General features: G+C 39.2%; 1 protein-coding gene and 1 long non-coding RNA gene across 3 annotated transcripts in view; one reads left to right on the top strand and one right to left on the bottom strand.

Annotated features, from left to right (window-relative positions):
* Positions 1–828: 828 nt before the first annotated feature.
* Positions 829–14,944, bottom strand: LOC113545343 (uncharacterized). The gene is made up of 5 exons (XR_003404600.3): positions 13,841–14,944; positions 5,252–5,494; positions 4,897–5,152; positions 2,010–2,064; positions 829–1,606 (listed from the first exon to the last, which is right to left on the bottom strand). It is a non-coding gene; the product is annotated as an uncharacterized LOC113545343 (long non-coding RNA).
* Positions 14,945–17,762: 2,818 nt separating this feature from the next.
* prkchb (protein kinase C, eta, b) overlaps positions 17,763–20,692 on the top strand; it is a 29,167-nt gene continuing 26,237 nt past the window's right edge. The window contains exon 1 of one of the 2 annotated variants that reach the window (XM_053242054.1): positions 17,763–18,513. In XM_053242054.1, coding sequence (XP_053098029.1) covers positions 18,169–18,513 — 345 coding nt within the window. In that variant the 5' untranslated portion in view covers positions 17,763–18,168. The remainder of the gene's footprint in view (positions 18,514–20,692) is intronic. The other variant, XM_026944602.3, reaches the window with a different exon arrangement.

Genomic DNA, 20,692 nt, shown 5'->3' with positions numbered 1-20,692 from the left:
TCCGACTTTTTATAAGACAGCTGTGGGGGCCTCACATGGGCCTCCACACACTAAATCACACTCTACTATATTACTTTCTCAAAAATGGAACTTGAACTTGAGATCAGTATGAGCTCTCTGGTGTATATATATGACATCTCTGTGAGCAATGCAGGGTCAGAACTAAGAGAGCATTTCGCATGGTGAAATGCTCGAGGTTAAGGATTCCAGTCTACTCTATGAAATCACTATGAAAATGTTTTTGTAATAAAGTAAGTGCCAGGGGTAAATCAAATTAAGGTTGTGATTGGAATTTTACTTTGACTTTGCATGTTGGTAGTTTGCCAGATTTCGTCTAAGAGCCTCGTACAGCTGGCAATACAGATAAATACCTAGATAATTCCTGAAACTGTTTATGCCTAAATAGATAGGCAGGAGGGAGTGTTCTGCAGACTCATGGAAGAGTCTTGTGTTAGTGAAGATCAGGAAGCCTCCCAGACAGATCAATATTCTGTGAGTCATTAATATTTGTAGATGTGTTGGACTGGGAATTCGCTATGATGCATCTACACTTACAGAGTTATAGACGTATGCACTTCTGGACATAACTGACAGATGAGGTTTTGCGTGTGTGTGTGTGGTGTGTGTGTGTGTGTGTGTGTGTGTGTCTTGGCAGGCTGTAGTCTTATCACAAGGAAGAAAAACTGTGGAAGGGGCAGGAGTTCATGCTGTAGTTATTCAAACAACTAAAAAAATCAAGTGCTGACAAAAAGAAAGACAGAGCGAGAAAAAGAAAAGGTTTCTTTTGGCACAGTACACAGAAATGATTTAATTCTGGCACAGGAGACACAGTGCTCTGAGCATTAAATGTCAACAAGGAAAATAATCTATAGACTCATTCTCCCCTTATCACTTAATTGGTGGTAGGAATAAAGCAATTTTTTAGCGTTTATCCAGCTTGCAGTCATCTCTCATCATCAAGGTGAAGGAGAAAAGCAGTGAGTGGTGTTTAGCGTGCTTGCCTCCCTACCTCCCACTACTGCCACTATAACATAAATTTGGATGGAAATTCTAAGGATCATAATTAATAAAAAAAAAGATGTTTATTTTTGATCTTTATTAGTTTAGTAAGTGCCCTCACATCACTAACAGGAAACTGAATCTCAGCTTTTCCTGTGAGTTCAGTTTTCAGTGTTATTATGCACAGGATGCTGGGTATGTCTCTTATCAAATTAAAGTCTTATCATATGCACAAAATATCCTTCCTTCAGGACCCAATACAGGACCTTTGTGCACAGAACTACATAACGTGCATATATTTTTGTGTGTGTATTTGCATGTATGCATGTGTGTGTATGCACATCAGTATGTGAATCTGTGCCTTTGTTTATGTCTTTGACCAGCAGGAGCTCACTCCATCACTCTTGTCCTGGAGGCATTGCCATCGCAATGGAAGTGATCATGTAAACACTGGATCAGGAGCATGTGCCAGGGGACTGTTTGCAGGTGGGGGAGGAGAGGGGAGAATGCAGGAAGGCAGGGGGAGTGGGGGTTACCATTCCATACTGGGCTGAGTTTATTTCAATCCAAGGTCAGAGGCATTTGGCATCCTGTGTTGTGTTAGAATCTGTGGGGATGACAAAATTTTTACATGACAGTGAGTGGAATTTTATTCAGATTATATGTAGTATATTACAGTATTGTACTTTTGGGTTCATTTTTTCCAATATACTGTTGCATTGTTATTTATGCAATCGTTATGTCTTCACTTGTTCTATAACTATGCATAGCTTCTTAGTTTATTCTTCATTTCCCGGTTTTTCCTGATTTTTAACGCTGGTATTTTTCACTCATACTCTTGTCACACTTTTGCCGGAGTGTCCCTCCTGTACTCCCACAACGTCACCTTCCCCCACTACACAAAATCCACTGCAGCTGGAAGCAGCCGGATCGAGTTTCCACCCAGGTCTGTAGTGGGGCAAGAGCTGCTGTTTCTCATTACAAATGCCTCAGGAGATGTGGTCACTTACCAACTGAAGGAGCAGTTAGGTCACCAGGTAGCTCCCTTACTCCAAACATCTTCTCCTAAGACCCAGAATACAAACTGTCAGTCAACTAGGCAGGCAACATGCTTACAACCTTCATCATTCCTCTGTCTTCTTCTTATATTCTCTACTATTTGTATATATTCTCTGCATTCAACCTTATGTGTTTATACATTTATGCATTTCTTTATACATTAACTTATTACCAAATCTAGTAAATTTAAAAACACGTATGAAATGGATCAAATATATAATAATCCATCCACACAACAAATATATGATAATATTTATATAATAAGTAAAAGATTATGGAAGCTCTTTGGAGATTTTGCAATCTTCTACAATCCAATTTTGGTGAGCCTTTTCCCTCTGTAGCCTCCTGTAGTTTCCTGTTCTGACAAGAGTGAGGCTCAGTGTGGTCTTCTGCTGTTGTAGCCCAACCCTCCTCAAGGTTTGACATGTTGTGCACTCTGAGATGTTTTTCTGCTCACCATGGTTGTAAAGAGTGGCTGCTTGAGTTACCATAGCCTTCCTGTCTGTCCAGTCTGGCTATATTTTCTTCTGACCTCTTTTATCAGCAAGGTGTTTCTGCCTGCAGAACTGTCGCTCATTGGATGTTTTTTGTTTTTCACACCATTATGTGTAAACTCTATATACTGTTATCTGTGAAAATCTTGGGAGATCAGCAGTTTCTGAAATACTCAAACCAGCCTGTTTGGCACCAACAACCATGCCACGGTCAAAATCACTGAAGTCACATTTTTCACGTTCTGATGTTTGATGTGAACATTAACTGAAGCTCTTGATCTAGATCGGCATGATTTTAAGCCTTGCACTGCTGCCACATACCACATGATTGAAAGCATAATTGCATGATTGAGAAAGTGTACCGGTGTTCCTATTAAAGTGGCCGGTGAATAATAACATATAAATTAGGCCTATGTCTTTTAAAATAGTGAGCTTATTTGTGAGAATGACCACACAGTAAAGTGGCCTTGAGGTATGCGGTAAAAGCAAGATGATAGATATGTCTGCTGATGCAGAGATCATGATGATATGAGGAACCAGGTCATTACTGACTCAGTCAGGTAACTGCAATTACTCAGGTCAGCCCTTAGGCACGATAGATGTCTTATCACTCAGACCTTCTATGTAGTTGGTTCTTACGCTTGTATTATTCGAAACACATTTTTATCACCAAATGGGGCATCACCATTGCAAATCCTTTGGTTACATCATCTATCCAACCCTCTCTCTCTCGTGAAATCAGATCTGTAGAATCTCAACAAATCCAGGTCCATCAGCACTGAGGAGCAGTAGAGGAAATGACCCCATCAAAACTTCCTGTTGCTGACAGACAAATGAGCTTAACCTCTGTCACTAGTCTAAGCACTGCAGAGCTCCTGTGTAATGTGTGACAAGGAAACTGGAAAATGTGTACTTGCTGCTGATTGCGCTCCATCCTGTTTTCAGTGGATATACTTTTTTCATTTCCAAGTGAACTGTGAGAGTTAATTGGATAGTGCTAATGCAATCATGAGACAATCACCTTGCATGCACTATTGTATGAGTTCATGTGTCTAGCTCAGAATAATCACACATTTCTGTAAATAAACTTCAGCCTGCATCCATGAAAGTGTGTAAAGTTTATGTGACTGTGCTGGCCCACACATTAACACACACCCAGGCCTGTAAGCGGAGCTGCATGTGGAATGTGGGAGGTGTTTTTGGGGAGGGGATAGCAGGGGAGGGGTGATTAGTGGGGGCAGCTGAGATCTGTCCCCCAGCTGTAATGACAGATTACCCAGCAGGTGTGGCACTCATCCCTCACACTGCAGCCAAAACCCAGTCCAACCCTGCCCAGCTAAAGCCATAACCCCCCTCTTATCCCCTTTCACCTATACACCTCTGGCTTTTGGGCACAGAGGCCTACATGTTGGACTGCACTAGTAGAAGTGTCAGTGTGAAATATGGTGTGTACAGCTGGCTTACACAAACCTGGCATTTACTGAAAATAGCATACGTATAGTGGAGAGTATTAAAGAGGATTTTTTTTTAAATTAAGCTTTTTCCACATAGTAATAAACAATGTAAAACTGCTCTAACCTATAACAGTTGTAGCTATTCCCATAAGTGGTGAGCAGTCATACCAGTCCAGTCCACAGTGGTTATGAACATGAAGCATAATGGACTACACTGATAGCAGATGACAGCAGTTGTTGCCATTGCTGCTGCTAATGGAGCAGTCTGTTGTAAAGTCAGACTTTATGACACTGGCTGCTCTGTGTGTAGTATGGCTTTACCTAAATGAGCAAGTCGTAGATGTTTTAGTCAGTCTTGGCCATTTGAGGGACTGGGTGAATGAGAATGAGCTGCCTGCTGTTTTTACTCCACACAGACACCTTGACTAATTACTCTGGGCAATCACAAAAGGCCAGTCAGCAGGGAGAACTTCAGGCCTTTTTCCCCCTCCTCCTTCAGCAGCGGGTCTGCCCTCTGCCTTCGCTCGAGTGAGAGTGAGAGTGAGGGAAGACAAACTCCTCTATTTTATGTCTGCATGCATGTCTATAATTGTGTGTGTATGTGTGTGTCGGGACCCTCTCCCCTCATATACCCATTACAGGCCCTTCAGTCTGTCACACTTTCGTTTGATGGCTCTTTACAGCAGGGCAGGTCTGGCTGCAGGGGGGAACTTAGCCTTTGATTGCCTTGATGCAGAACACATGTGAGAGAGGACCTGTAGCTGCCCTGCTGAGAACACCTCTCTCTCCCAAAGCTACAAACACACTCTCCCTTCTCCTGCGACTCTCTCCTCACACTCTCTCACTTTTCAACACTCATCTCTACAGCACCACCATTCTCATTCTCTCACCTTTTACTCTAACACATACTGCTTTTCTTTTCCACTTCATCTTCTGGGTTGTATGGGTTTCCTGTATTGTTCTCATTCTTTAGTGTTGGTCACCTGAGACAGTGTTGGCATGCCCTGCTCTGGGATGCGCCACTATGGGTGAATTCAGGCAGAAAGGGATGGGACAGATCTGTATCTTCGTTATGGTGCTAATGGCTCACTGAGCACAGCAATTCTCCAACAGTGAATCCCACAGCATGCTGGCTTCCAGGTAGATCTGAAACACAAAAACGACAGCTTCTTACATAAATGTAATTATATCCATGTTGCTGTTCAGGTCCATACAGAGTATGTATCAAGTGTATTATGTACTCACTCTGTCAGTCTGTTGCATTTCAAAACACCACTGTATAAATTCTCACTCCTTTAGTGCCCTCTGTAGGTGGCTCAGATGTTCATTTCTTCAGCTCTCCAGCTGCCCTTTATTTACCCAATAACAAAGCTCTGTTTGAGGACCAGATCGAGTTGCAGCTAATGCTTTAGCAAGGACCTGCTGCTGAAAGATGTTGCTATTTGAGGCAGCTTGGGTTTCAAGGTGGCTTACAAAGCAGGGCACAGCCTGTGTGAAGGAAATGGGGCAGAGGGAGAGAAAGAGGAAGAAAGAAAAAGGTGAAAAGCGGTGGTGAGAAAGGAAGGAGCCTGGTGGGGAAGGAGTGAGAGATCAGGGACAGAAGGAGATAAAAGGAAAGGAGAGATGAAATTATTGTGAGTGTGGGAAGAGATGGGGGGAAAGAGTTTGACTGGGCAGCAAAAGATGAGAGTCATCCTTGATGTAAGGGCAACCAAAGCTTATTTGATTTATTTATTTAAATTTATTTCAACCGTGGTCATATGATATGAGTCATGTGACAATATAGTTTCGTTTCATATGAAACCATACAAACACTAACCACATCCTTTACCCTAACCTTAATCGTTGCAACTTTTATGTACAAATTAAGGTGTACAATATTTGTTATACGTTTGCAACACGAGACCATGTCAGAATATTGCATGGAGAGGCATAGCGACTCCTCTGAATCTATGGTGACTAGAAAATTGGAAATTGTGTTCTGTATTTCTCTTCCCTCTCTATCCCTGCATAGAAGTATGCATAACCACCCACACATACATACACACACACACTGACACACACACACTCACTCACTCTCTCTCTCTCTCTCTCTCTCTCTCTCTCTCTCTCGGTTCTTCAGGGGCCCCTGTTGGTGTTTGGTTACATACAGCTCTCCATTTTCTGGAAGGAATGACCACATCGGTTGCCTAGGGGATCAAACCAGGAAGGACAGCCGCCGAAGCGGGGATGAAAATAGCCCCAAGCATTATTCAAGCAAATCAATACACTGCTTTTCTCTCCTAGACAGAACATCATGCATTTTATGCACCCGCATAAAATGAAGCTATGTGTATCATGTGTGAGCATCAACACAGTTATGTTAGGTTTGTGGAATTCCCTCACCTCTATAGTGGCTTTGAGGGACTGAGGGTTGTTGTCATAAGGAAGAGGAAGTATTAGCATGATTTGGGGTCAAGGGTTAGCTGTTCAGCTGCTATTGTGGTGTCTGGTTTTGGATATGTAAACCCTCAGCTTAAGGTGAACCATGTGGGGGTCCAGTGTGGCAAATTCATCTCATACTGACAATCTAAAATGTTAATATTGATACAGAAAACGAAAATTCTTTATACAGATTTTAAGTCAAATATACTGTACATCACCAAGATATATGTTATGTTCTTAGATCATATGCTTGATAAGTCACCATTTTTAAACAATACTGGAAAGTTTCAGAAAAAATCCAAGGGTTTCCAGGCAGAATGCATTAATCATCAATTTAAAAGTAAAAACATATAATACAAATTATATTGCTTATCATTTTATCAGATGAATTGAGGTGACAGTTGATATCTCCTTTGCCACCAAAATCCACAGGCCACTAGACATCCTTCCCTTTACATGAGTAAATATTATAATACTCTATTCAAACTCTGTATATTTTGTACTACCCTGTGAAATGTTGCAGTAGTCCTACATTGCTTCTGAAGAACTAGCTTTTTAGAACTTATTTTAAATATCCCAAACTGCATTTCCAGGAAAATGTTGATGATTTAGTTTGAAGAGTTTAACCTAGGTTTCCATTATACTGCAAATGAGTTTCTTTTGTTTGTTCGTCTGAATAGGAATAATTTGTCCATGTTTATAATCTAAACATTAGCCATTCTTCTCTCTTCAGGTTTTTGAATGGATCTCTGTCATATTCCTCATCTTTAATTAAATAAAAAAAAAAAAACAAGATATATGCAGTGAAATTAAATTTTACCTCAATTTAGATATTGTGTCTTTTTTCTGTGTGTATAACTTTCATAAAGCTTTTATAAATCTTTTATAAAATATCTAAATTAAAAAAAACCCTAAAACTGGTCACTTTATTTGTTCTTAAAGATGTAAAGAGTAAAGATTCACATGGTGTGCTCACAATTAAGCTATGTAAAAGGGACAGTGTGAGACACTGAGAACCAGTTCATCTGCTATGCATGGTGCCAACCATTTATGCTGTACCATGCTGTTCTCGTCTTACCCTTGTGGCCCTGGCACATCAGCATTTTCATCACACCTGCCTCCTCCCTCTTTCATTTTCACCCTTCCCTTGTCCTTCTGAAGGGCAGTTAGATGATATTTCCCCAGAACAACCCCTCAGTCATCTCAACTTCTAAAGAGCAGTCTTCACAAACACACAGTTCCTCCGCCTTAACTAGAGTTGCCCCTCCCTTAAGCCAGTGCTAAGCCACCCACGCTTCTATGGGGTACACACATGCTGCACGTCAGTCCATCACCACACGTAACAACTCATTTTCCGGAAGACCATAGTGATACTCTCTTTTTATTTCCCAATCTCATTGATCTATTCCGGTGCTGTGAGTTTGAAAAGTGTTAACTGTGCATTAGACATTATAAAACATACACCTTAAAACATCTCTATATTGGATTATCTATATCTAAACCCAATCACTGTGTATCCCAACTGGCTATAATAGATTACATTCCATATAAGATAGGAGGAAAGCTCATTGATCCCTTGCTTATTTTTCAGCATTGTCCTTAGCAGAACTAGCAGAACGATGGGCCAATGAGGTGAAGCTATGTCAGCTCAGATGTTGTGTGGTGAGAAAAGGGCAAGAAAAATCCATGTTTGGTTATTATATTTCCTTAGAGGCAACAAATAAAGAGCAGAAAGATCCTGTTATTCTGCAGTCATCAGAATTTATAATAAGATTAACTTGCTGACTAACAAAAAAATCTAAATACTGAATCTTGCAAATTGTGGTGCAGAGAGGGCAGAATGTCCTGTTGTTCTGCACAGGCAGGGAGATTTACCAGTCCTTAACCCTTCTACCTGGCCACTGCTACTGCTGAACATTCATTTTCCCTGATGTATTTGTTCTGTAAATAGTGTAATATTGTGTAGTAAATATTGTGCAGTAATAACTGAGGTCTGCATTATGGAAGAGCATAATCAGCATATCTCAGATCCCACACTCTCCCTAGTGCAGGCCTCACTCTTCTGCTCCTCCTATACCAGGCTTGCCCTGTGTAGGACATGCCAGGCAGAGCAGGTGATGTGTCCGGTCCGGATCTGTCCAGTTAGAGGAGGATCAGTGAGCCAATCAACTCTGACCAAGTAGGACAGCTGCAGAGCTGTCTGCACACACCATCAGGTTCACAGCTGTCACTGTGTCCTCAGTAAAGAAATTCTCCCCTATACTTCTTTGTAAACCATCTAACATCTTCAGAATTTAGTATTTAAAACCCGCTCAGTTACTAAACCATTCCTTATTTTGTTGGTGGTCTGGTTCCATTAAAGTGTACATCTTTTGCTGCTATCAGTATCTGTATCTGTATCTGTTTAGTGCTTCACATATTTAGTGCTTTCTGTATTAAGCCCAAATTGGGAGTGGCCTAAACCAAAAACACAGAGTCCTTGGAAACACTGGAAAACATTTGAAAAAACAAAGAGGTAGAAATGCCAGAACTGTCAGTGTGCTCTGTGATCCCAGTATCCCACTCATACAGCTATTTTTGTTTATATCTGCCTGCAACATTTGGAATTTAGTTTAATTTGGTTTTATTTCCCAACATAAAAACAAACTAGGAGCCTAATTTCAGCCACTGCGATCCTGACCACAGAGTTATTAAGAATGCTGTAAATGTAAAAAAAAAAAAAAAAAAACTATCTAGCTTTGTAAGAAATAAATAAAAATAAAACTCCTGCTCGTGTGACTTCACTGGATCCCAGTCCCTATGCACACCTGTACTCTTAACCAGAACTTTTCTGGCAAATCTTTCTTAAAAACTAAATAAATAAAAACCCTAACAGTGAAACACTGTATCTGTATCTGTTTTGAACACGTTGTCTTCTCATTCCTAATACTGCATTTATTTACGTCCTTAGTTCAAATAGAATGTTACACGTTGTCAACAGAGTTAGCAAATTCCCTGTTTACAAGTGCATAAACATGCTAGCTGGGTAAATGTCCATCCCTAGGTTAGCTAAAATCAGGCTTGATTATTTGTCTAATGCGTACTTTAAAATAAAGAGGTTTTATGTTGAGAGAATATTTACCTCAAAGGTTTAATTTACCTTGTTTCATCATCCATGAACTGAAGCCATGTAACATTATAGCCTGTGCTGCTCAGTGCATGTAAAAAGATACAATGAATGAAATCCTGCAAGTTGAGATGTTGATCCAAAAACACTTGGGAGTCAGGAGATAAGGCATAAATAATACGATAGCGAGCTACATGGAACATAAAAATAACGTTATTAACCAGTAACACTGGTTAAAGATTTCAGATTAATGTTTCTTTTCCAGAACGGCGCGAGTATGTTTTTGCTCCTTTCTGGATTTCAATTTTGTTCTTTGAATGGTTGGGAAACCTGCTTATGAAGGTAGAGAAACAGTTTGAGACAGACTTCAAAGGCATCGTACGTCACCATGCTGACAAGCTACTGACATACACTACTGGTCATTAACCCTAAAAGTCTGCTTGGTTAGATGGAAAAGTATCATTGGGGAAAATAGAACACATATTCTGGGACTACAACAGCTATTTCTCACTAGCAATAAAATCTTAAGTCAAAAACAATTACAAATAATTTTTTGTTCACAAACTATTCCCTCATTTTCTTACAGATTGGCTGAAGCACAGAATTATGCAATCTGCAGAACACTGAGGAATACATATCCACTGCCTTCAGCAATCAGCCACTTGAAGGTACCTCAGCATAATTTGCAATTCAGTCATGACACAATGTCTTCACCTTAGTAGGCTGATTATGTTTATACTAACCACTGTAATGACCACTTTAATTAACTTTTGGAGTAAAGCTATACTATATACTGTAAGGTACACTATATTCATGTTTCCATGAATAAACATAAAGGTACAAAAATGTACCCTTGATTGTTCCACCCCAGCAACATGACCTTATATAGTTTAGTATGTTTTAAAGTGAAGGAATTCTGTTTTTCATGTCTCTGGCCTGCTTATAGATCATACTAAAAATGCTAAATATGTATGCTGTGGAATTGCTCTTTCTGTATTCCCTGTGCTGGTACACATTTACCCCCCACCATGTAGAGAGGGCTGTGTGGCCTGGAGCACAGGGAGGAGGGAACCCCACCGAGAGGAATTCTCAAGCCTCACTTCCCTGCCCTAAGGGACCACATCATTAGCTCAGGTAATCCTTAGTGCAGCCTTAGTGAACCTATCCCAAATGTTGGAACAACATACAATCCTCTACCCCTCTATTTACCACACATACCATCTGCCAAACAATTAGGCTATGTTGAGTAAATACCACTTAACCCAGTCTAAAGTTGATGAGCTAATTGAGTGTAATTATAGTTCTGTTGTTGTGTGAATGGGAACTGGAGGGGAGGCATTTTCCTTAGTTAAGAGAGTGGTGTTGCCAGTGTTACTAGCGATTTTTAAAATGTTTATTTTATTTTACTGCAACATTCATGGCTGCATACTGGATAAATATTGTTAATTGCAGCCACAAGTGGACATATGCTAATAAATTCCCCATAATGGATGTTGATGAAGATAAAGGCTACAAATTAACTTCACGCTATCCAAGAGAAGTGCTGAATCAGATTTATTTTAATGCACTAGATGATTTTTTTGGCACTGAATGTATACAACAATGTTTTAAAAAGTATAGCTCCTAAGGTTCTGTTTTCTTTGCCCCAGGTTTACTTTGGGTGTGTTGCTAATGTCAGTCTTGTTATTCTAATATGATCCAAACATAGCCTTGAAATCCAAACCAGGTTTAGTTTGCCTGTGTTGCACAGCGCTCCAGCTGATAAAATCCAGAGGTAAGAGATAATGATAAGGACCCACCCGGTTTTGACTTACAGCAGCAGCTGGACAAGTTGGGTCAGGGAAGGACAGTGTGTTTGGGATTGTGGAGTGGAAGAGCTCACTGTTTCAGGCACCAACATAAAATGTGTTTTAAAAAGTTGTAAACAGTTAAGGCTAGTTAGAATTTTAATTATGGTTGTGAGGGGGCAGGTAGGAGTGGTGCCTCACAGCTCCACAGTCTGGAGTTTGATCCTGAGCTCAAGTAACCGAATGTGTGGAATTTTTCATGTGCTCCCTGTGTCAGTATGGGTTTCTTCTGGCTACTCCAGTTTCCCCTCACCTCCCAGAAACACACTGGTGTGGGATTGGTGTCCCATTTAGTGTGTATTTCTGCCATTGGCCCAGTGTTTGCAGGCTCTATGACCCTGCCAAAGTAAAGTAGAACTAAAGATGAATGAATGCTTAATTTGAGAGAGATGGGGTTTGAAGGGCCAGACATTACCATGCAGATAGGAGCTGAGACATGGAGTGAAGGCATGTTGATGAGGCTACATGAATGGATGGAGCAGAGACTTCAGTTTTGAGAATGAACCCATTTTTCTGCCTTCTTGATCTCTCTCTCTCTCTCTCTCTCTCTCTCTGTCAGCTGGAGGGGTAAAAAGAAGCCTTGAACCCCAAGCTTAGGCACGTCCGGCCAAGGCCTGGAGTCTAATACTCCTGGCTTTCTTAGAGATTTCCTGAACGTGCTGGCCCACTCTTGCAATAATGGGCAAAAAACATGTTTGGCTTAAATCCACATTGTTTGTTTTGATTTGTTATGCTCTGCTGTGGTATTCCTTTCTTTAAAAAGGCAAGGTCAGTGCTTACAGGAAAGTGAATTACTTTTGGAGCCGGCCCTTTATTTATTTTAGCTCAAACTGATTACCACATTCCTAGACTCTCTTACGAATGCCTATTCACCTGGAGAATGTCATTAAACCAAACCTTCTAACCTCAAAGAATTTCCATAAGTAAGATTTCTCAGTTATCCAGATGACTTAAGCAAATTTTCCAACAGAAAAACAGTCAAAGGAAATTTCTCAATATCACTTTAGGCTTTTTAAGTAGTTCATCTAAAAAAAAAATCTGCTCTTTAAAAATACCACCTGTTCTGCAAATAAGTTTATCTTGACCAAAATATATTTGTGGTTTCATGTCTGTTAGATGTTTGTGTCTGGGCAGAAAGAAGTCGAGATTGGACTAAAAATTACTGGTCTGAAGCTTATGGTTATAGTAAAGCAATACCAATTGTGGCTGTCATTTCTTGTACAGAATAAGTTGGTTTGATTTAGGATTTAGACTTATATTTATTTCAGATAAAGGACTGAGAAAACATGGTTTAGAGTTTGGCATGATGTCTGATTAAATCTGGATATAAAATATCATTTTTCTTTCTCCCAGGAGCTTGGTTTTAATGAAAAGCATAGAACGGCTCACGTTTATGTCTGGTTGGATGTGAAATTTTTGTGGAGGGTCATTTCCTGCAATAAATCTGTAAAATCATTCCAAATCATCCACACCAGAGTTGTCCTGAATCCTAATTAATATCAAACTATGTCAGAACCAGTCCTCCAGGCACCATCTATCATACTAAAGTCAAGCATGCGCTCAGGCAGGATTAGACTGAGGCCTTCAAGTCCATTTTAAGGATATGAAAACATTTATCTGAAGTTTCTGCATAATCAACATGGCATATACATTACATTGTTTCCAAAATGCGCGTTATGGAGTCACTCTGGGAAAGGCTTATTGAGATGTTCCCGGGTTGAGAAAATGATGTCTTGGACTGATTTTCCCCCTTTCACTTCAAGAAGCTCAGCACAGTGGCCAATGCATCATCCTCAGCGTGGTATGTTCACACAGATGGGTTGAATTAGGCACCACTAAGGCAAATGTTTCCCAGTCGCTGGCAGACGGCATCATCTCAGCCCATGCATGGAAATCGTGAGTAATGCTACAGAAACCAAACGTAGCTCTCAGGAACAGGAATGTCAGCATGTGGAGTTGTGTGTCGAATGCTTTACATTCTCAGCTAATACGGAACCCCTTCCTGCATGGTATATTTTACAGTAGTTTGGAATTTTTCACTTATCTTTAGGTCTTTTTATGTGTACTTAACCACTTTCCCCTCAGGACACTACCAACGCAATTTGAAATTTGCTGGTCGGATTTGTTGGTTTTGCTGTGACCGTAATGTCAGCTATAGGGAACAAAATCAGAGTCTCAGAAAAAGCAACAGAATGAGAAGTGCATGTCTTGGATGTATCATTTAGGTTGAGTGCACTTATGTGAGTGACTGTGAGTAGTTTCACATGTGTGTCTTTAGTGTCTCCTAAACCAAAAGGCCATAAAACATAAGCTTTTTCCTGGTGTCTACACAATTCATGGATTGGCTGAGAACCTTTTCAGATCTCTAATTTGATCAGACCACTCTACTTGCTCTCTATCTCTTTCTTCTCTCTCTCTCTCTCTCTCTCTCTCTCTCACTCACACACATGCACCTACCCTTGAAGAGGATAGCCTTTATAGAGTCCTTTCCATCGTCTGACGTCTGAGAAGCGGTTGGGAGGCTGGGTTATTACCTTTATTTCCTAATTCAGATCCCTCAGCTGATCCTTTTCCTCACCCTAAAATAGAACTATGGGTGCTTCAGAGATTAAGTCAATAGCTTTCAAAAGGAAACACTTTGTTTCAAGAGCTTTATAATTCTATTTGGTTAGCTGCCAAAGATCTTGCACCTTTGAAAACTGCAGTGCTGTATACATCTCAATGAACAGTCTCTATATGAAAGTACATTATAGAATCCTAGATTCTTTTTTTCATGGACCATTAGGTCTACTGATACAGTACCAGTAAAAAGACACACTCATCTGACATTAAATTAGCATGTGACTAATGTAGAATGTTTTTTGAAAAAAAAAAAATGGTGATGTTTTGGCTGTCTATTTTTGTGCAACTAGTTCTGGTATCCCTAGGATCCAACAGAGTGTGATGAACGAGGTGCTACATGCTGTCGAGAGCTGACTCGTCCTCCTGCCAATATAGTAACTTAGAAGCTGAGCAGCTGACATTCAGGGGTCACATTGCAGGGACTGCAGTTGCAGAGCAGGTGCTGTTTTTCTTTCTTCACGCTTTGCGTCACACTCACCCACCACTCTCACTCCCTCTGTTGTCCTATTAGAAGCTCACATCCGTGTTTTCTCTGCATGTCATCCTGAAACAAAGTCTTGTTATAGTTCATTTCAGATATCTTCCCACCTTTCCACCTGCAAGAACAGAGAACTAATTAGTGTTACAACCTTCACTGTAGGCAGTAGTTATTTAGTGGGCTGAGAACATCTGCAGACAAGAGATGTGAGAGGTTAACTTAAAGGAGGGGAAAGAGAGGTGAGAGTGGCTCTGGTTCAGTTCTGAAGGGAGTGTTCAATTCATGCAAGCAACTGGCCATGAACTCAGACCTTACAATGAGCCTCTTCTTTTTTAAAAGTACGAGGACATCTAGTGGTTCCCCAAAATCAGCTTCATTCTTCTGCTCCTCTGGTAATGAAATGAAGTTTCAATGTATATTCATTTGTATTGGTATGCATACCAATGTATATTGAATGTGTATTCAAATACCAGTTATTTAAAATGTGCAATAAACTGCACTGTTACTCCAACCGGGGAAGCAGTAGGCAAACTGATAAAGGATTGAATGAATAATCCAACTAGCAGTGGGGTATGGGGAATCCGGGGGTCTATGAAACATAGCATGGGGGTTTGTGTTTTTCTTTAATTCAGTTGCAGTGGTGGAAATCACAATCAATTTTCAAATTTATTAAATTTATTGAGTTCTTATAATTTATCTGGTCCCTTGAATTGAATAGGTTTAATCCAAACCTCAGTAACTCAAAAACAACTAGGCCTATAAATAATGTTAACCTAATATGGGCCTAATATGTCCTGTTGGTGAAAAATTCAGGAATAAAAAAGAATGGTTAATAAAATGGTCACTGAAAATGAATAAATGAATGATTCTAAAAGATAATACATGCATTTACCCTCACTGACTTTATTAGGAACAACTTTACACCTGTTCCTTCATGCAATTATGCAATCAGTCAATCTTGTGGCAACAGAGCAATGCATAAAATCATGCAGGTACAAGTCAAGAACTTCAGTTAATTTTCATATCAAACATCAGAAAGGGAAAAATGTGAACTCAGTGACTCTGACTCATGGTTGTTGGTGCCAGATGGACTGGGTTGAGCATTTCAGAAACTGCTGAACTCCTGGGAGGTTCACACACAACAAGCCTCTAAAATTTACACAGAATGGTACAAAAAACAAAAAAACATCCAGTGAGCAGAGGGTTTGTGGGTAGAAACGGCTTGTTGATGAGCGAGATCAGATGAGAATAGCCAGACTGGTTTGAGCTGACAGGGAGGCTACAGTAACTCAAATAACCACTCTGTACAACCATGGTGAGCCTCTTAGAATGCACAACACATGAAATCTTTAGGTGGATGGGCTACAACAGCAGAAGACAGCATGGGGATCCACTCCTGTCAGCCAAGAACAGGAATCTGTGGCAACAGCAGGCACAGACTCACCCAAACTGGACACTTGAAGACTGGAAATACTGGAAAGTTCTTCAATGGCCTAGTGAGTGGTATTAATGGTCTGAATTAACTGCCCTTGTGTCTCCCTCTATAGGCTAGAAATCATAGCGTAGCATGTTTTGAATGTTAATGTACCCATGAATTACAACCCATAGATGATTGTGAATGTATTTTGGGCAAGCCTGTAGATTTGATATTATGCATGGTTTATACAGTGGTACAGAAATGGTGTCATTATTAATATGGATTAGTGTAAAACCTTAGTAGTTTGTATTTCTGGCATTTAATTATAGGGTGAATTAAGATATATTCAGACAGAGTTCCTGATTTGTCTAAGCTTTCTCACCATTAGTAAAGCAACTGCTTCAACTCATGATGCATTTATGAAGTCCTCAATGTGTTGGCTATTTAAATGTGAAGGAAAATGCTTAGATTATATTCTAAAGATTACCCTTTGGTCAAGACTGACTGAAAACCTTTTTAATGACATGTTTGGTAATTTCGGACACATCATCGATATATTCTAATGTTGTTAGAACACAGTAGACTAAAGAATTGACTACATATTAAGATCTTGGCCTAAATGTTGGCCTAAATATGTACATATACATATACAATACATTCTAAAATTCATTTCTTATAGCAATAAAAATAATAAAAATATTCAATATTTTTCTAAATTCATAACTAATCTTTTCCAAAATTCAGTATGTAAATATTAAGTACAAATCTCAGTAATAAACACCACAAAAAGGTAAGTGACCATTTATAATTTATTTCTTGCAGTAGCAGCATAACACAGGATTTAAAAAATAAAATAAAATAAATAAATAAAAAACATCAATCTCTAAAACTCTATGAAAAAATCTCTACATACTCAGTAGTAGGCCTATAGTTACACTATATTTCCCAGTCTACTTTATTACCTGGTGTATTAGGATGTTTCATAAATACATCATTAATTAACATAAAATCCTCCAATGCATTATTTAACCACAGTTGTGGGATGTTTCATGCATCCATTCCAGTATCCATTACATCCCTTCACTTTTCCTCTCTCTGCTTATTGTATTTTAAGACAGTCCCAATTTGCCTGAACCATGCTTGATAGTTTGGGACATCTTGAAAATGATTCGGTAAAAAATATCTATACATGATGTGAACTAACTTTATGCTTATTTTGTTATAGTAGTAGATCTTCTGTATATATGTATTACAAATATGTGTAATATATTATGACATACTGTATATCATGACAATTTGATAACCTTATAGGGAAAAAATAGGCAAAGCATATGTCATTTTTCCTAACCCAAGATTTTTGGGGTTAACTTCCTGTTTGATGCTGACCACACCCTCTTATATGTCACATGTATTAAATCAGGTTACTCCTATCAAGCAGGGCAAGGTCTTAAGTTTGAACTTTATTTATCAGGCTGCTAAGTTAAATTGTCCCAGTTTACCTGAATTCATCCTGCATTCAAATATCCAAACTCAAAGCTTAATTTCAGGGCAAATTGTTCCCTGCTGTCGTGAGTGTGTGTGTATACCTGTGCCTGTGAGTGTGTATGTATATATATATATATATATATATATATATATATATATATATATATGTGTGTGTGTGTGTGTGTGTGTGTGTGTGTGTGTGATGTGGAAGGGGGGGGGGGTTGTTGTCTGTATGTGTGTAAGTATATATATATATATATATATATGTATGTATGTATGTATGTGTGTGTATGTGTGGGTGGGTGGGGGTGAGGGTATGCGTGTGTGTGTGTGTGTGTGTGTGTGCTGTCTGTTTAGTTATGCATTCTTTACGTGCTTAAGGAAAGATCCTGGTGATGATGAGGAGAAGAATGCAATGATCGAGCCTGTTTGTGATCGCGGAACTTCAACACCCTGAAGAGGGAGACAGAAGAATTCACAGCAGGAAACACGTAGCACTCGGGATCTCCGGCACGTTTTCAGCTCCCTGGCACTTCACGGCTCGATGTGAGTCAGTGCTCTCACTTTAACCACGCTTGGTTTGCTTCGGAAACTTCATAGTGTGTGTAGGCAGTACTGGTGTGGCGTCCGTTTCCTTCTCGTCAGTTCGGCATGAGTGTGTTGTGTTGTCGGTGTCTCTGCGTCGCTCCTCGCATACTTTCACATTCGACTCATTGAGAAGGCGTGTGTACATCTGGAGCACCAGCATCGCACTGAAGCCCGGCTTTCTGGCCTGGAGAAAAGATGAGATTCACCGGCTACATGAGACTGCGCATCAGGGAGGCGGTGGACTTAAAGCCCACCACTTTCTCCACGCGCCACACTTTCCACAAGAAGACACAACAGCTGGATCCCTACATCGTGGTCAAAGTGGACAATTATAAAGTGGGCCAGACAGCCATCAGACCCAGGACCAACCAGCCCTGCTTCAATGAAGAATTCTGCCCGTATGTATGCGAGGGCAAATTGCTGGAACTGGCTGTTTTCCACGACACACCGATTGGATATGATGACTTCGTGGCCAACTGCACCATGCAGCTGGAGACTCTACTAACGTCATCCAGCAGCAGACAGACGTTTGAGGGATGGGTGAGGAATACTTCTCATATTCACACACACAATACATACACACAGACAATACATACTATACAGTGTTCTACTGAATGCACATAGTCTGAATGGAGGTGCTCATGATATTTCTATGCCTAACAGACTACTAGATAAATATTTAACTGAATCAACATAAGTTTTTATTGGGTGTACATACATACATACACACATACACAGGCCTACACAATGCAGCACCTATACCAGTATTATTATTATTATCATTATTATTATTGTTGTTGTTTTACAATAATATTACAACAATTACTATTGTTTAGTGAAAGTGGTTTTATATTTCATGGTGTGTTTTGCCACTCAGCATAGTAAGGGGAAAAAGTTCAGTTTACTATGGTGGAAACTTTTGCCTTTGCTTCATGTGGTTTACCTAGAGTAGTCAGCATTGTAGTTCTTACCATGTGTAACGCAAGGTGTTCAATTTAGGAATGGAAAAATCATACTGGTTTGTCATAAACCAATTCAGTAACCACTCAAATTTCTGTTTTATAGTAAGAGTCTGTGATGAGGCCTGTGGAAAGTAAAATACGAGAATTAAGCTTTCATATGAAGTGCCCTTTGAATATTCACTACAAATGAAGAAGTATGAGCTGAAAATGTTGTATCCAATATATTAGATTTAAATATTTATCTTTGTCACATGCAGAAACTGCAGACAATCTGAATCTCTAGTGCAAGATGTTCTGAAGGAGCCCATAGCAAGCGAAAGTTTGTTATAATGTTCATACATTTGTCGTGCAATAAGGTGCGTGATTATCTGTTCATAAATCAAAATGTAATTTTTTGTCACTGTAAAGGACAAGGCACATTTAACAAAGAAGGACAATATTTTTGTTATACATAAATATACCTCAGAACTTTATTGTTAGCTGAACTGTACTAAATGCTTTATATTTTCATGTGATGGGAGTGACAGCACTTCACAGGGGCCTGAAACTTGTAAAATGTCCATGGCTATGTTACTATAAATATGGAAATAAAATATGTTGTGGTTTAACAATATTTATTTAAATATTCAATACACCAGGACATAATCCACACGTTCTGAGAGACACAAATGTTCTGATGGCCGCTTAGTATAACCATATAAAACCTACATGTTTTTATATGAAACCAACACAGACCACCAACAGTGCATTAATGCCTTTCATGCACGCATTTTAGGTCTTATAATAATTAGAGCAAGTATGACAGAGGACAGTGTGTGTCCCAAACCTGCTACAATACTTCTTACCAAAAGAATTTTCTTTTTTATCCTCTCATGTTTCAATATAAAATATTTTATATAGCATTACTTAGAATCAAATTAAATAGAAAATTAAAACGAAATTAAATTGCTCAGATGGAATTTACTAGGAATTGGATTGGGAAATACAGTAGATCTGTAAAATCTATAAAAAGTTATTTTAAACTGTTTCTACTGAAATGGCATCAGTTAATACTATACAATCACTGAATAATCTATAAACCAAATAAAGTTGTATGCCCCAACCATCCTAATGCTGTCTGAATTTACTGAAAGTGCCATCTGAGAAATAAAGAGGTATCTACTATGTTTACAAGTCTGTGTTATTAAAAAAAGAAACCACTTTCTTCAATAATTGTATGTATTTAGCCATACTTTAGATCATAAGCATTTATTAAAATGAGGTGATGTAAAGATATGACATCTTTAATTTAAATAAAAAAAGATGATGTCATTTACTGGAGAATACACAACTCACCTGAAGTGCTTATGTTAAAATAAATCAGTGAAAGTCCATGGGACTTGGAATTTCATCAGATCCATTGTGCCACTGTTCATAAAAGACAGCTAGAAGGTAGAGGGTGAACTAGCAGATAAACTGTTATCCAATTGGATTTGGGATGGTTTGATTTGCATAGCTCTTTATATCATTCACTTTAGCCAAGTGCTCATTTAAAATGTGTCAGGTTTGAAATGATGCACATACATATACACTTTCTGTTTTCCTGGCTTGATTAATTATCCAGATATCCTGACAGCACATGTATTCAACACAGGAATCAAAAAAGAAGTTGTATTTTCTTTGACCTTAAGCTGTACCCATTGCAATGCTATTGTTTTCTGTAGACCTCTGTATCTGCTTCCTTTGTAAGGGTCTTCACAGCACTGTTCGTGCATTAG

This window comes from Pangasianodon hypophthalmus, chromosome 19 (assembly GCF_027358585.1).
Source record: "Pangasianodon hypophthalmus isolate fPanHyp1 chromosome 19, fPanHyp1.pri, whole genome shotgun sequence".
Classification (NCBI taxonomy): Eukaryota; Metazoa; Chordata; class Actinopteri; order Siluriformes; family Pangasiidae; genus Pangasianodon; species Pangasianodon hypophthalmus.
The sequence above is the reverse complement of the archived record's forward strand: the minus strand, read 5'-3'. Positions and strand labels throughout refer to the sequence as shown.